We start from the raw sequence: 15,673 nt of genomic DNA, 5'->3' as shown, positions 1-15,673 counted from the left end.
GTATGAGACTGAGAGCGAGAGAAGCTGACAAGGAAAACTCATCTGAGCTTTTCACCCATCATCAATCCACAAACTCCTGCAAAGAAAATTTGATGTAGCGGACATGAAATACCTTGAAACCGCTAACTGTTTGCAGTTAGCTTCCTCCATAAACTCTTAGAACTGTTTGCCACCAGTACACTGCTGGCATAGTACATAAATATTTAAAAACACAGACCTGAATTTAAGAGATCGGCTGCACAGAGCTGCTCACTCACTTTAAAAAAAAGTAGCTTTTTTAAGGCAGTACAGGAATAACAACTGATACAAATATTGGATTGATGCTTATTCATCACCTGGAACGCTGAGCTTTGTAATATGTGTTTAGTGATGTGAAATGGTGTGTTTTAATCTAAACTAAAATCTTGTTTCCAAAGAGTAATCAAATGAATTTAGTGCCTTCCCAGAGAAGTCATTTTGGCGCCTTAACCAAACAGTGTGTACAAATGAACATAATCAGTACGCCAACAAAACTTCCAAACACATGAGGTTTTAAGGGCCAAATAGTTGGTGGAAGACCTCGCATACTGGTGACATGACCCTGTAAACAAGTGATAACTGCCATTCAAAACAGACTTAGTTTGCTTTAGAAACGGTATCAGTTTGTTGTAATGCACATTTAAACTGGGCACACAAATATCACGTGCATAACCTCACCACTGGAGTTGGGAGCATGGCACTGCTCAGTTATACCTAAATATGGATGCATCTTTACAGTGCTCAAAGGATCAAGCTTCAGACCACATGTTTACTCAATGAGCCACAGTGAGATTTACAGCTCTGGACAGTCAGTCTTCTGCCAAGAGGACTCATACCATAACAACACACCCCCAATTTATCTGCCATGGAAGTTTGACAAGTTTTAATTGCCAAGCATAGTTGTCTGAGAACTCAGGGCCGCCCAAAATGTCGCTACCAGCTCCCTCTCTAATTATAAACTTCCTGCTTGAGTAATCACACGTCTTATTGTTTCCTAATTACCATTTTTACAATAAATTAAACACCATGCAGCAGTGAGACAGGCACTGAGCAGTGCATCAATACTGACACACACACACACACAAAACCTTTGGAGAAAGCGGTTTCACCACCCATTCCCCCTCTGCTATCCTCTCTCTTTCTCTACCTTTCGGTAATACACACACTGTTAATGTTATCAGCTGTGCTTATTCATTAATTTTCCTCTTTGCAACATTTTTAGGGTGTCAGGTTTTACAGAATTGAAATCCAAAGACACAAAGGAAGACTAAATGAACAGAAAGTGAGCCGTTTTCTTGCAGATGCAGAGACACAAAGTCCAAAAATGAGCCAAAAGAAATCCAGCGGAATCACAGGAGAACACAATGGAGGGGCACTTGTAAGTACAACAGATGCAGGACTATTTATGCACAAGGGGGCAATCAGGTAAGTGGAAACTGAAGGGTAACGAGACAGGTGTCCAGTGGAGGCAATGAAGTTCCCCAGGTGGTTGAGTGTTGGTGAGATTGGCCAATCACCTCACATAAGCCTGCCTCAAGCTCTATTTGCTTAGGCACAGGACTCTTGGGTTGCACCAGCTTTGTCACCACAGGACACTCAACTAGGACAGGTTAGGACACACAGGCTGAGTTTTAGGGACCCCAGTCTCATAGGGGATACTGGTTTGGACACAGTATACATGGTCACGGAGTTTGGGTAAACACTCAGGCGGAAGAAGTGGCTGCTGAGGCTGCAATCGGCAGTGTTGCCAAGGGCTGCAGTCGCTCTTTTAAGATGGCAGAGATTTAAATGCTGGTTTGGGCAGTTGACAGGAGCAACAGCAGGTGGCAGGCAATCTAGCTGCACACTTAACCCACTTTGACTTCTGGTGGAAGTTGGACCTGCGGGCTTGGTAGCCTTGAGGTATGGCTTCCCTCAGGAGCACAACTACTGGTTGAGACCCCCATTGCCTTGGTAAGCCCCTCTGGAGATAGGCTCATATTCAGTTCCAAAATCCTTCTCCAAAAACGAGAAAGCCACCTGCTGCTGTTCAGACTCTACTGCTGGGTCCAAGGTTTGCAGAACTGGGACCCAAACATAGCATGCACAAGGTGGACCGAATGAACAAAAAATGAGTTGTTTTATTAGGCTGATGCAATAATGCAAACTCCAAAACAATCCAACAGAAAGCACAGCAGTGGAATACTAATAGGGAAAAAAATGGATTTGGAAAATAAAATAAACAAAGATCTAAACTTTCTAAACAGAAATAACAAGAGAAACAAAGCAGAAAATCCAACTTTAACATATTAACTAAAAATTCAAGACCGAAAACAAGGCTCAAACGCAGTGATCACGACATAAGGTTTTAATTTCCTGTGTTCCAATCAACCAGGGTTTGTGTGCAAAGCACAAAACTGCACATTTAACATTTAACGGCTCTGATGCGAAATGTCTTGATGGTAGTCGTTCATTCAGAACACAAATTTGCATTCCTAAACCGTGCACATTACTTGGATTTGGATATGTAACAGTCACTGAAAAATGACATGAACAACAACATCAGCAGCGGAATATTTTATAAAGCAGTTTTATACCGCTGCCAAACATGGGCACATGGGTCTCCTGCAAAGGTGAAAAGCATCATTACTCTTACTTTAGAAAGCTGCACAGAACATCTAAAATACATCTGTAAAACACAGCCGTAATTCACTGTGAAAACTAATCCAACTCAACAGCTAGAAAAAAAAGCCTCTTCTCGACCTTTAGTGTAAAGTGAAATATTTCTGTTTAGTAGCAGAGAGACTGATAAAAAGAAGGATTATTTGGTAAATAATTAAATTCTGTCATTTTTACACTTATTTGAAGAGAAAATGAAGAAGAGTTATGTTAAAAGACAAAGAGCTATGCATTTGTGCAGCACAGCATTAAAAAAAGTAGTAATGTTTTTCTGCTCCAGACAGTGAACCTAGTTATAGTTGAGGTAACTGCAGTCTTCATAGTAGACAGCATTCAGCAGAGAACAGGCCCTGGGCCAGTATTTTAGAACATCTAATCCAGATTAAGCCTCCACCTCCCATTCCTTTCACTCTTTCTTTGTCTGTAAGAAAAATATAATATTTCAACCACATGTCATCATCTTGGGTGTGTAGCATAAACTGTATTATCATAAAGCGTCTGTTTTGATGTGCCAATTGCTTTAACAAGCATAGAGATTGTATGTGATGCGAATGTGAACGGTGCAGCACGTTGAGTCTTATTATTTTGCCACAGTACAAAAGAGAGAGCGGAGGAGTATTTTTGTGATTCTCCTTGCAGTTGGTCCATTTTATCAAATGTATGCAGAGAAGTTGCAGGAAAGAGATGAAAATGTATATTTTTGATGTGACAAAAACCAAAATAAAGCAACATCCACATCTATTTAACTTTTACAGTGAGTTGTTCAATAAGGAGAGATCATTTGAAAGAATTGAATATGATTTCTTGAGATCTATTTGCTGATAAGATGAGCCATCATGGCAGAAAGGAACCCCAGCATTGATAAGATTTAGCACAGAACTTCCCCAAAAAACAGCGATCTTACTGTGACAGGGTACAGAATAAAAACAAACAAACAAAACATGATTGTTAGCTGTTGCATGATCAGGCACATTGCAGTGAGTTTTAATGCACGCAGACTGGAGGCTGATTGGCTCAAAGAAGGCGGGCAAGAAGATTATTGGTCTACAGTAATGACTGTAATATGGATTGTAATGATCAGTATTGAGTCTGGCAGCGTGGGAAAGTGGGAGCAATGTAAAGAATAGACTAGCAGTCGAACCCCTGGGAAAGCAAGCACATGAGTGATTACAGATCTTGCTTATTGAACATACGCACAAGCTTCATATTAGTAGCCTTCAAACTGCAGAGCATACCCGATTGCCAAGCAGGCAGTAAATAACAACTCTAAATTACATTTTGCCATCACATTTAACATGTACATGTAAAATATCCCATGTAATGAAACAATGAGAACCTTTTACCTTTGGGATAGTCACGGGGAGATTTTCTGAGATCTCCTGTGTCGATACAGGGTCTGGCTTCGGTGTCGCTGAGGGGCCTGGGACAGGCCCACTTTTGTTCTGTGTGTTGTCTATCCCATAACCAAAGGCCTGAATGGCATTTCCTGCAGGAACAGAGACATAAAGTCATTTGGGTTTGACTGCCATCCCAGCAAGAAGCCAGCTAGCAGACAGACAGCTCTAAGTCAACTTTTTGGTACCCTGCCCAATCTTTGGCAACTAAAGGAATGAGGCAAGGCTGAGTGAGACTGAGGAAGGATGGAGCAGAAAGAGCACAGAGAGCCAGTCTTTTTGCTTTGTCAGTAAGCTTCAGAGTAATATGCCAAACTAATCACAAATTGCTATCAGAGTTTTGTCTGTCATTACTAAGCACTGCCTTATGTTTTATTTTGTAAGTTATGCCTTCCTTTTTGACTGCCTCGCATATTTATGCTATTTATTAGCGGCGGCACAAAATATTGATAAGGCAATAAATTGAATCACTTCCTCTAGCGATACATTATTGATACAGTTGTGCAAAGCATCTGAGAGCTAATTAATTGTATTCCATGCATTATAAATGAAGTCAATAAATACATTTTCCTTTTTGAGCATTTTTTTTAAAAGTTTCCATTTACACAGATGTTGTGATCTATCACAGGTGATTGTCTTGCAGTGTGACAGCATTTCGATTAGGAGCAAGTCACAAAAGAACTGTATCACGAATTAATCTGTGTTTTCTATGATCTCTTACAAGCGAATCCTGCGGCAACACAACAGATTATATTTATCAAATACAACCAACTTTGCTTTATGTTGGATTCATGCATATTACAAAAAACTCTCTTATAATGCAACAGCCATTCTCAAACTGCTACGAGCTGACTAAATAGCGCTAAAATGTCCACACTTGCAAAGATGAGTCCTAATTTGTTTGTTGGCATGAAAAGCAATACGATCTTTTAAAATAGGGAAATCAACTAGTTCAAACAGAGGACAGCATGTGAATAAATACGAGCCCTAGCATATCAGCGCCTGCAGATGTGCTGTACACATGTGTTTAATTTTGTGTCTAAGTGCATGTGTGTGTCTCTGTAGAAATGTGATAAATCCCTGTTCAGTCAGCTTTCCAGCTAGATATGGTAAAAATAGGCGCTGAGTACCTTTTCACCGCTCATCCGTTTAAAACACAAGGCTTGTTTCTCTTTGTTCAGCCAGAGAGAAGGCAAGGCATGTAATTGCTTGGCAACCACCTCCATTATAAGGTCAGCATGCAGAGATGACTTTGAATAGATTTATGTGACTGATCAAATTCAAAACATTCCCAAACAAAGGAGAAATGGCATTTCCACACCACCACACAAAGGACAAATAAGATAGTTGTGGAATGCACATGCATAATCAGATGGCTACACAGTCCCTAGTACTACCGGTGCTTGGCCACATAAATTTGTCTGTCACATTTGTTGGTCCGCCTACACACAGACACACGCGCACACAAGTATTTGAACAGCAAAGACACTCACAGAGGTACACGTATGCACATTCACTTGCACAAAAAACACAAAGAAGAGCACACTTCATATTTTTTTATGCTGGTCGACACTGACAATTTGTGCTTCTGCTAGAAAGCAGGAGAGTGGTTCAGGGAAAAATCGAGTTCACTGGCGAGGCCTAACAATGTCAATGCTAGCAGTCAAGAGCTAGTGGAGTGCTGCTAAGACCTGGAATGTTAAGCATCTGTTTGTCAGGGTCAGCTATGGTTAGCCATCCCCCTCAAAGATGTGAAATGGGTGAATAAAGTCATAGATCAAACTAGTTGGCTGGGGGGCCTCCACCCAGGATGTTTTACTGCACCCAAATGTTCCACTGAGTGATTAAGCTCATTGCCAACAGCAATTCCATTTTTTAACGGCTCATATTAAGCTTTCCTTTAACCCCTGGGCACAGCCTGTATTGTCGCACCTGCAGGGATAGATGAAATGAGAAGGAAGGAGAGAACAAGAGAAGCAGAGACAGGGGAAGGGGGAGTCAGGGTCTGACTGTCATAATACCTCTAAGCTGGAATGTTCTTTGTCGGCCTCCCATATATTTTATACAAATCGGAATTCTAATCTAGTCTTCTGTTGGACCATTGTTTTTGCTGGAGCTTGTAAGGAAAAATTGGGAACAGTTCAAAGACAGTAAATGAACCGTCTAAAGCATGTTTTTCTGATTTCACTTGAAGTATGCTGTGATGGATGAGGTATCAAAATGAACTCTGCTGAATATTTTCTCATAATCTACAGCACAGTTAAAGCTGTAAGAATTTAATTGCATAATTACATTGGTAATGAAGATGCAATACAATTAGCTCAAGATGTAAACAGATATAAATCTAGTTTGCATACATGGCAAAGATAAAAGAAGAGTCTATATATTGACATATTATTGTTATAATTAAAGTTTTTTACCTTTAAATAACAGCTTCAGATTTGTCTTGGTCACTAATTTTACCCCAACGCATGTCCTGACAACATATGAGCAGAGTAAGTGGTTTCCTAGAAAAAGAGTGTTGCCAAGATGCTTAGCTAGAGCAAGCTCTTTCAACAGAAGTTGTGCGCATTGAAGTTAAAGAGGAGCGAGCCGGCCGGTCTGCTAATTAACCAAAACTCTACCACATTTGGGTCTGTGATTCCTCACTTTTCTGGCCAACTTTAAATTAGATATCTGGATAAGACTGAGTGTACAAAAAGAAAGAGTAACGTTTGGACTTTCTGCCTCGTTCTGACCAAAACTTGGCTCACTAACAACTTGCCAGACACAGCGTTTCTGCGCAGATGTTCCAAGCAGACTGAGACTCCCGGTCTGGGAAAATCTGAGAAGTTGGACTCAAGTATTTCTCTCTAATTAAAAACCATTGTTCAGCAGAAGTGGAGTATATTAAGGTCAAATCACGGCTGCTGTCTCTGGATTTGTTGCACTTGCTTGATGTTCAGCTGTTTCTGAAGTTGTCAACTCATCAGTTTTAAGGATGTTTAGCTACTACCTAGACATTTTAATGGAAAGACATCCATAAAAATATCCACCCATCCATTTTTTCCCCTCCTTGTCCAACTCAGGTTTATATACACTGTGGAAGGGTTTCCATCCTGCTGCAATTAGTATGCGAACAGCTGTATTTATTCAGCACCAATAACGCTAAATTGTTTTTGTACACAGTTATATCACCTATTGATAGCCAGTAGGGGCAAAAAGAATTGAATGTACCAGAATCTGTAATTAACACTTGTGGCCACAGCAGCTGCTTTTGCCACTGCTAATCAAATGCTACATGCTGCAAGAAGTGGTGGCATTAAAGCTACTGCACAATAAGAACTGGTCAAAATAATGTGAGAGAAAACATCAGAGACCAATCATATTAATGTTAAATACTGACCTTGGTGATTGAATAGTTCTACTTTTTAACTTCTTCTTTTTCCTTACATGTATTACCAAATTTTGCATTACACCTTCCCATTTTTTTCTTTAACTTTTTTTTTTTTTTTAATTTTAACGTTTATTTTTGTTTACTAATGCTACAGTTGCCATGGTTATGTTGTTTTGCTTGAATGAAATTTTATTTAAATGTCTTTCAGATTAAGGGGGTTGAATATGCATCTTCCTGCACTGTGACTTTGTGTATATCTACCTCCCGGTGTGTTGAAGTTTATCGCCTGTTCCCCTCGACTGCAAAGAGGAGATGCTGCATTTTGTGTTATTTTTCGAGACGCCTCCTCAGCTCCCAGCTTCATCCCTCATCCTGCACACTCAGCTAAAACGGTAACCCAGCAATCTATTGAAATGGTCTGAAAGCATTATCCACACAATAGAACATGGTAAAGGCAATGGTGTCTTGTAGTACTGATGACATTGCTCGCTACACCATAGCAAGGATGGAACTTGCTATATTTTACTTTTCGGTGAAAAAGCATAAAGATATTTGAAGAAACCCTTCTGTCACGCTGCACCCTGTATGTTATGCATTAGATATACAGATGATATGTATTTTAGCTCTCCCTATTATTCCATTTGCGCTAGTCTGTTCCTTTTCATGACATTTTTCTCCCCTAAGCCCTTTAACTCTCTTAGATTGAATGTGAAAATGACATGCAAATGGTTTCTTTTGTATTAAAGTCTGGGCAGATCTTGCCTAAAGGGGGGATGTGAAATGATAAGAAATTACTTGCATCTGAGAAACTAAGAACGTTTAATTCCAACTTAATCTGTGGATAAAGGGATATCTGCAGGTTGTATTCAATTCTCTAACAGACAATTTTATATAATGATTTCAAGTCCATCCACCCATGCATTAATCCTTCATTGACAAATATTTACATGCAATCCTTCTAGCCTTATTTCATTATTAAATACACAAAAGACTTTTTTCTTCTTCTTTCAAATAAAAGTGATTTGCAAAAATTTTCAAGCACCTCATTTCATGCAGACATTTTGATTTTCAGATGTCTAAAAGCTATCTATTACCCACAGCCTCTAACCACATCTCTTGTTATTTCCACATTCAGTCATGCCGCCAACATCCACACTTTAAAAACATCACATCCACAGTTATTTCGCTGAAGAGCTCAATGACACTGAAAACCAGGATCTGACATGAAACCATTAAAGTTGCATAAGACTGAAGTTCACAGCTCTCGCTTCTCTTACGTGGCTGAAAGAGAAAGTTCCGCATCGCAGGCTTGTGCTTTTATCAATAATACATGCCTGTTTGGCCCCTATCCGTTACAAAACACATTTCAGAGAATTCATGAGTTGTGACGGCTTACTTAGGCATGCGTTATTGGTGAAGTACCGCAGGAAGCTCTGACATTCCTCCTCTTGGTTTCCGCTGCCCTTGCAGGTGCACCATGGGGAGATGGTCCAGTTGGAGAAGCTGCTGTCCACGTAGTTGGGAGTCACGTCCGTCCCTGCGAGGGCATCCACACACAAATACAGTTATGTGTCACTAATGGACAATAATGGATTACATTTACAGCAAATTGCATACAAAATGCACAACAAGGTGTTAGTCACAGGTATGAATTTGCACTGCATTGTTGGAGTTTACAGGGAGGTGAACAATTGTGTTATGCTTTATTTTAAATGGAAAGTGGCCATTATGTTATAAATATTTTGCAAAGTAGTTGCTTTAGGAAGTGTGGGCCCTGTTTGAATAAAGCACTACAGTGCCAAAGCATTTTACTTTCCAAATGTTTCTGTGTCAATGCTTTTAGCTGGTGTCATGAGTGTTTAGTACATTCTGTGTGTTGTATTTTCCAGAGAAATCCAGGAACCACCGTGGAATATCATCACTTCATACTGCATGATTTATGACACATGGTGGGGAAGCACTGACTGATACTGAAATATGGACACTTCAGCAACCACTAAGCATCAGAAAAAGCCCTTTTGTGTAAATTTGCCTTCAGATTTATTTTTTTTAGCAAGCTCTGTGGTACTGCCACAGCATTACCTAGCTGCTGCTGGCTGAGACTGAAAAATATGCATCTACTAGTCAGTACATATTGTTTACTTAACGTTTATTGCAAGCAAACAGATGTTCATCAAGTGTTTTAATTAAGTAAACACTCTCTCAGTGCCTCTGCTCCCTAATTACTTCTAGCAGTGAACTAATGCCCAGTGTACTGGTGGAGATATCAGTTTTAACTCTGCTGTCTGGTCCTCGCGATGAAAGCAGCCTGGACTGCTGGCACGCTGTCTCGTGTTTTTGGAGTATTTTTCTTTATTTCATTATGTGTGTGAAAGGTAGAAAAAAAACCCAGTGACATTCCGAATCTGCCTTTCTGTGTCCACACATTTCACTGCCGTCATTTTCTTCTCACAACGTAGCCATGTACTGACCAACGAGCCTTGCAAAGGAGGCCAAGCAGGCTTGGTGATTGTCTTGGTTAGGACAGGTGCTCGCTGCGTGTGGAGTCATCCCGCAGTTCTCTTTGTAATCAGCCAGCCTAGACCTGCACAAAAAACACGAAGCACAACACAGACAAAGAATGAGAAGCACAGGCTCAGTCATAAAGTCCACGCACAAGATGAAAACACACAAATACAAAAAGCTGGGCGTAATTTTTTTGGCACAGTTTTTTCTACAGAGCAGCTGCCAATTATGACCAGCGTCAAACTGGGAAAGTATATACAACATCTGTTCCCAGGCCTCTACAACAGGTGTCGTGAATATCAAACACTTATGCCTCATAACCAACAACCTATTAGTAATATTCAGCAGAGACCCAGTCGTAGTGCATTTGTATAAAGATGAGAAAAGATATGATACGGCTCTTTTGGCCATAGCTTCTGTGCTTATCCTGGATCTCTTAACCATCTCCCGAACTCACTTTCCCCACAAACCAAGGAGACTGATAAAAATAGTATGTTTTGTTTCGGTGTGTTTGTGATAAGAGCTTTAAGTCTGTGGAGGCCCCCAGGGTGGCATTGCTAATCCACTTAAGTAGGTTTATTGGGAGTAGCGTGAGTAAAGTTGCGCTGTCTGTACTGTTCACATCACAGCTGCCCACAATGTGAATCACAATCCATACTGCATTTCTCTTTTTCCTCTTTGCTTCTTTCCGAGTTGTGCATGACTCATTCCCTCTGACCTGGTCTGACCACTTTTTTCGGCCTTAAGTTCAAAGGTACCTTAATTTACCTTGGGCTGTGTTGTCCTAGTGAACACACAAAATCACACATATAAACAGAAGAATAGGTTTAGCATTGATGAAATCTGGGTTGTTGAATGGTTGATAAGCTAGTGACCCAGCACTACCTGATAACCACTCCCTTCTAAGGAACTTAATGGTTGTTAGCAGCTCATTCTTCTGTTTTTTTTTTAATTTATTGTCAGATGTCATGGTGCAAATATTATGGGTTTTATTATATTTAAGAGAAGCACATCACTGTCATAATTGTGACATATTTTGGATTACATAAAGAAATTAACTTGGACTCAGACACCAATGAGAACGCCTGGAGGTTTTATCTTAACAGCGCTTTTTGCTCATATAGAAAAGAAACAGAAAAAAGTGACACATTTATATGTATTAAACGCTTTATATGTCTGATGTCTCACACATGAATGTGCCCCTTTTTGCATTTTTTTCAGACAACATACATATATTTCTAGATAAGGGTTTCATTATTATTTTGGTGAAATAAAAACGTTATCTCAATTATAATGCTAAGCTAAGCTAATAATTTCTTAGTTTAAAGACAACAAAGCAAACAGGTTTCTTCCTGTTAAAAGGGTTTTTTTCCTCCCCACTGTCGCCAAGTGCTTCCTCATAGGGTCGAACCACCAACCTTCCAAACAGCATATAACCTGCTGTTCCTTCTGCTCTACAGCCACTACGGGCTCTTTTTCAAGAAGGCCTTTGATGGGATGTGGCATGCAGCCTTGTGGATAACGTCAACCTGGTCTGAATCAGCAAACACCTGTATGACAAGCACATAAGCCTTATTCTCTTGAGTGACAGCATGGGCAGCTGGTAATACAGTCGGAATATCATCAAGGATCTACTCTCAACCACCCTCTCCAACATACACCTGGAGAATTATGAAAGATGCCTTGAGACAGCATGAAGGCACATTTACCACCGGAGGAAGAACAATCACCAGCCCACATTTTTATATTCATGTCTTTGAAGGGAAAGAAAGAAAACTCTCAAGCTTGGTGGAACCTCTTGGTAAAGAAGGCTCAGCTTTTGGTATGGATATCAGAAAAAGGAAAGGCTAAGCTCATACCTAACAATCCCCAAGACATCAACTCTGAAAATCAGCAGTCTGGAAACAGTATGTTGGTTTCATCATATCAAATGAAGGCTCAAACCCTGGAATTTTAGAAAGGATAGTACACAGCCGCAACAGCAAGACATGAGACCATCTGGAGAGACAAGACCATCTATCAGAGGTCAAAAATCCACCAGCTGTGTCTTGTCAATTTTCCTGCAAAACATAGACACTCACGGCAGAACTCCAAAGAAGAATTTTGGCTACACACGGAGAGAGAGAAAGATGCTACAGGAAGATTTAAAGTCCACAGAAAGATCCAACAAGTAACAGGACCACACAATGATCTCCTCATAGTTGTCATAAAAAAAGAAAGAAGTTGAGTTGTTTATTAGTTAAAGTTTTTTATTCAGGTTGTTCAGATGAAGATTTTTTTTTTCTATTTCTTTTTTTTTTTTTTGCTTGTTTCTTCATTTGCATATGTCTATGCTGGAGTCAGACAAGTTTCAGTGTGTCTTTCATTTGCCTGAGAACAGCTTTGCCACTGTATACACGACCGACACAGCTCTCCATAACAGACACATTACTGTTTATTCCCGTGGCTCCTTTTTCCCCCTCCTATTGTTTTGCTGTCCAACCACTGCTGACAAGATGTAAAAATGTACCTCCACTTGTGCAAGTAGCATTGTCCTCTTACTGCCTCTTGACTCCATAAAGCTACCTCAAATTTACATTCAGGGAAAATACATGAAGTCTTTTCCTGTTGATAAAAATCCTCCAAAAATATAAACTTAGACATGTTTTCTTCAAAGAAAAGCATGAAAAGATATGTGAATTTTGACTTTTGTACAGCAAAACTCTAAAATTATTTATGAATAGTTACACATACTGTACTTACACTGTAAGAAAATTAGAGTTATGCATTTATAGCATTGTATTTATGCACGAGGGATGCATGAACACAACACATTTAAAAAACAAGAACAATATGCTGATGGTGCAAACTACTGTTCACCACAATAGTTTTCAAAGGGCCAATGTTAATGTAAACAAAATATACATATGGCTCTGTCTTCACACACTGCTAGACTTAAATATTCTAGAGTGGAATTGGTATTTGATCACATATTTATAATTTTTATACCTTTTTCTGAAATAACTAAGATGGAATGATACTTAATATCCTATTTTTTGTGAATAACATAGTCTTCTGTGAAAAGATTGTCTTCTGTGAAACTTGTAGAGGACACAGCATAGTCTATCAGAGAGAAAGGTCTTCTTTTATTGCAGTGATTTAAAAACCAATATGCCGTCATGTTAGTCTTCAAAAGAGGAGAGAAGCATATTTGGCTGAGATTAAATGTGGGATAATGATATAACAATTTCCCATGTCTGTCTGTCTGTTTGTGTGTCTGTGTCATCATAGCAAAAATGTAGCCAGTGTGGCGTAAAAGGCGCTTGGACTTCCAGCAGCAAACCCCACTCAGACACACTTCATTACTCCATCTCCATCCACCCTCCTTACAAATCACCCCAGAGAGCCTCTTGACATGACATGCTGCTAACATCACATGTGAAACCTCGCTTCAGTAAACTGACCACGCTATGCTCGCGCCGCCATCGCCGCAGAGACGAGTGTAGACACAGAAACGCGCCCGATCGAATAGCGACACACAATAGTAGCCTTCATAATAAAAAAAGAACATACACAGACAAATGCAAAGCAACCCCTCTCAGCACTTGTCCTCCTCACTCAAAGGCCCCTCTCAACCATTTCCATTCAGAGTGAAAAAGGCACTTGTACCCACAACCATGGTACAGATGATAAAAAAGATACGACAGAGGGGAGAGAGAACAACTCTATTGTGCCCACACAAAGCAACCTTTCGAAGCGCCATTTTTCTGTATCTTATGGGCAAAAGGTCTTTTACTAATACAGAATGTGAACGTCAGATTTCTGTAAGAATGGCAAAGACCACAGAAGATTAAAGAAACTGAACAAGCACCGTGTTTCTTTTTAGAAGCAGACCTCTTTCAGACAATGATGGCTTAAAAACAGTAATTTAAAGTTTAGAGAGGTGTCCTGAGTGTTCAGACAATGGTGTTCCAACACCAGGATGCAGCGCATTTCATGGCTTCCACGGGCTTTCCATTATACCTCGGCAAAGCGCCTCTCACTGCTGAAATTACAGGCTGTCTAGCTCAACAGAGTTTTATGGTCATTTCAGCCACTCAGCCCCCAGGGAAGTGGCAGGGGGAGCCCCCACAGAGGTAGACTTCTTTCAACCAACCTGACACTTTAAACACAGTGATTCGGCTGAGCACTGAGTGCCTGTCCATCCAGCTTGGCAGTAATAGAAAACTAATGGCTTTTTATATGGATTCTTATTCCTATCACTCGATGCCCATGACAAACAATGTGACTTAAATCAGATGAGTGTCAGTCTTGGAAACCATTTCCTTGCGAAGGAGGAGAGGAACAAGGAAAAACAGTTATCAAACTCCAAAGTCTTTTAATAGCTTCATTTGAAAAACAACAGTTCATTGAGAGTCCTAGCTGGCTTGGAGAATTTCCCCTCTGTGCTCTGTCTACAATTATGAGTTTTTTTTCTACGGATGATACTTTCTGTTAAATGTGAAATTATGGCTTTTCACTCTTATCGCTTCCCACAGTCTTTAGCCTAGAGAGTCTTTAGAAACCATATCGCTCAGTCATCTACAGAAAGCACAACAATAACCATGACACAATAGCTGCCAACATAATATCTCTTACATGAAGCAAATAAGAAAAAAACAAAAGATGTTTCCCCTCTGCTACCTCGCCTCTTTTTTTTTTTCATCTGACCTTATCTTCTCCTCGCTTCTTCTCTCTTCTCCTTCTTCATTAATGTCCTGTTGTCACTTTTGTGTAAACCAATTGCCATGAGCTAGAGGTGCTCATGTGCAAATTCATGGCATGTAAATTTGACCGTGGTTCGGTCGACAGCACTCAGCAGTTCTTTTGTCACTAGCTGTTAAACGCCAAAGCAAACAATGCGGCTCGGCAATGTTGTTGTTTTTTTTCTTCTTCACAATTAAACCGTTTTGACACTCTTTTATTCTGCACCGCTCAATACATGACAAAAAACTATTATGAAACTCCTAACAATGAAGCACTTACCTTGTTAGTGGAGTGCTATGAATATATTTTGATTAAAATAGAATAACATCTGTCAGAGTTATTTTTTCTTACGACTAACAGACAATTTGCAGTGTCTCCTTTTCCTGCTTTCTCTCCCTACGCTTCTGCCAGTGACCCTGAGATGGTGCTAGTCAGAGGTGACTGTCTGTTTCACCCATTGCTATTTTCTCCAAAATGTGTCTGGACAGAGGCCTGCCTCGTTTAGATCTACTGTACTCACTGGGATTCCTAGTCAATGCTTTAAAAGGCCAACTGTGCACAGATGGCATTGAGTCAAAGCGCAAGGCAGTTTAGCTTAGCTGTCAAATGAAACAACCTTTCAACCCCTTACTCAGCAGAGAATTGAAACCAACAAAAACTGGCTGGTGACACAGTTTGTCCTGCATTATTAACCAGAAGATCAAAACCATTTGATATCTGATAGACCATCTGAAGAGAGCTGCGTATGGACGATGGTAATGCTTGTTGACCAGGAAACTGGCTTTAATATCAGTGCTTCTTTTATCACCTCGGTTTCTCATGCATTCAAAGTCATTTTACAGGTCACAAAACTGTAAACTAGCAGTGCTGAGTTATTGGATCTTAACATATGAAGAAGAATCAATATCAGAATTTTCAAAGATAGATTTGATTTTCTTCTGCATTTGCTCAGTTTAAAGAGTTGGATTTTGATTGAATGTACAAACACTGCTGGTGA

At 40.0% G+C, this 15,673-nt stretch overlaps 1 protein-coding gene across 2 annotated transcripts in view; it reads right to left on the bottom strand.

Moving 5' to 3' along the window:
* LOC102778082 (GDNF family receptor alpha-2-like) overlaps positions 1-15,673 on the bottom strand; it is a 66,938-nt gene that overhangs the window by 5,432 nt on the left and 45,833 nt on the right. For both annotated transcript variants that reach the window (XM_006784062.3, XM_006784063.3), the window contains exons 5-7: positions 9,918-10,030; positions 8,843-8,983; positions 4,020-4,162 (exon numbers count right to left, since the gene is read on the bottom strand). In XM_006784062.3, the coding sequence (XP_006784125.1) occupies positions 4,020-4,162; positions 8,843-8,983; positions 9,918-10,030 (397 nt within the window). The remainder of the gene's footprint in view (positions 1-4,019; positions 4,163-8,842; positions 8,984-9,917; positions 10,031-15,673) is intronic.

Source organism: Neolamprologus brichardi, chromosome 12 (assembly GCF_056152115.1).
Source record: "Neolamprologus brichardi isolate AB-2024 chromosome 12, ASM5615211v1, whole genome shotgun sequence".
NCBI classification, from domain to species: Eukaryota; Metazoa; Chordata; class Actinopteri; order Cichliformes; family Cichlidae; genus Neolamprologus; species Neolamprologus brichardi.
This window is presented reverse-complemented; position numbering and strand designations above follow the sequence as displayed.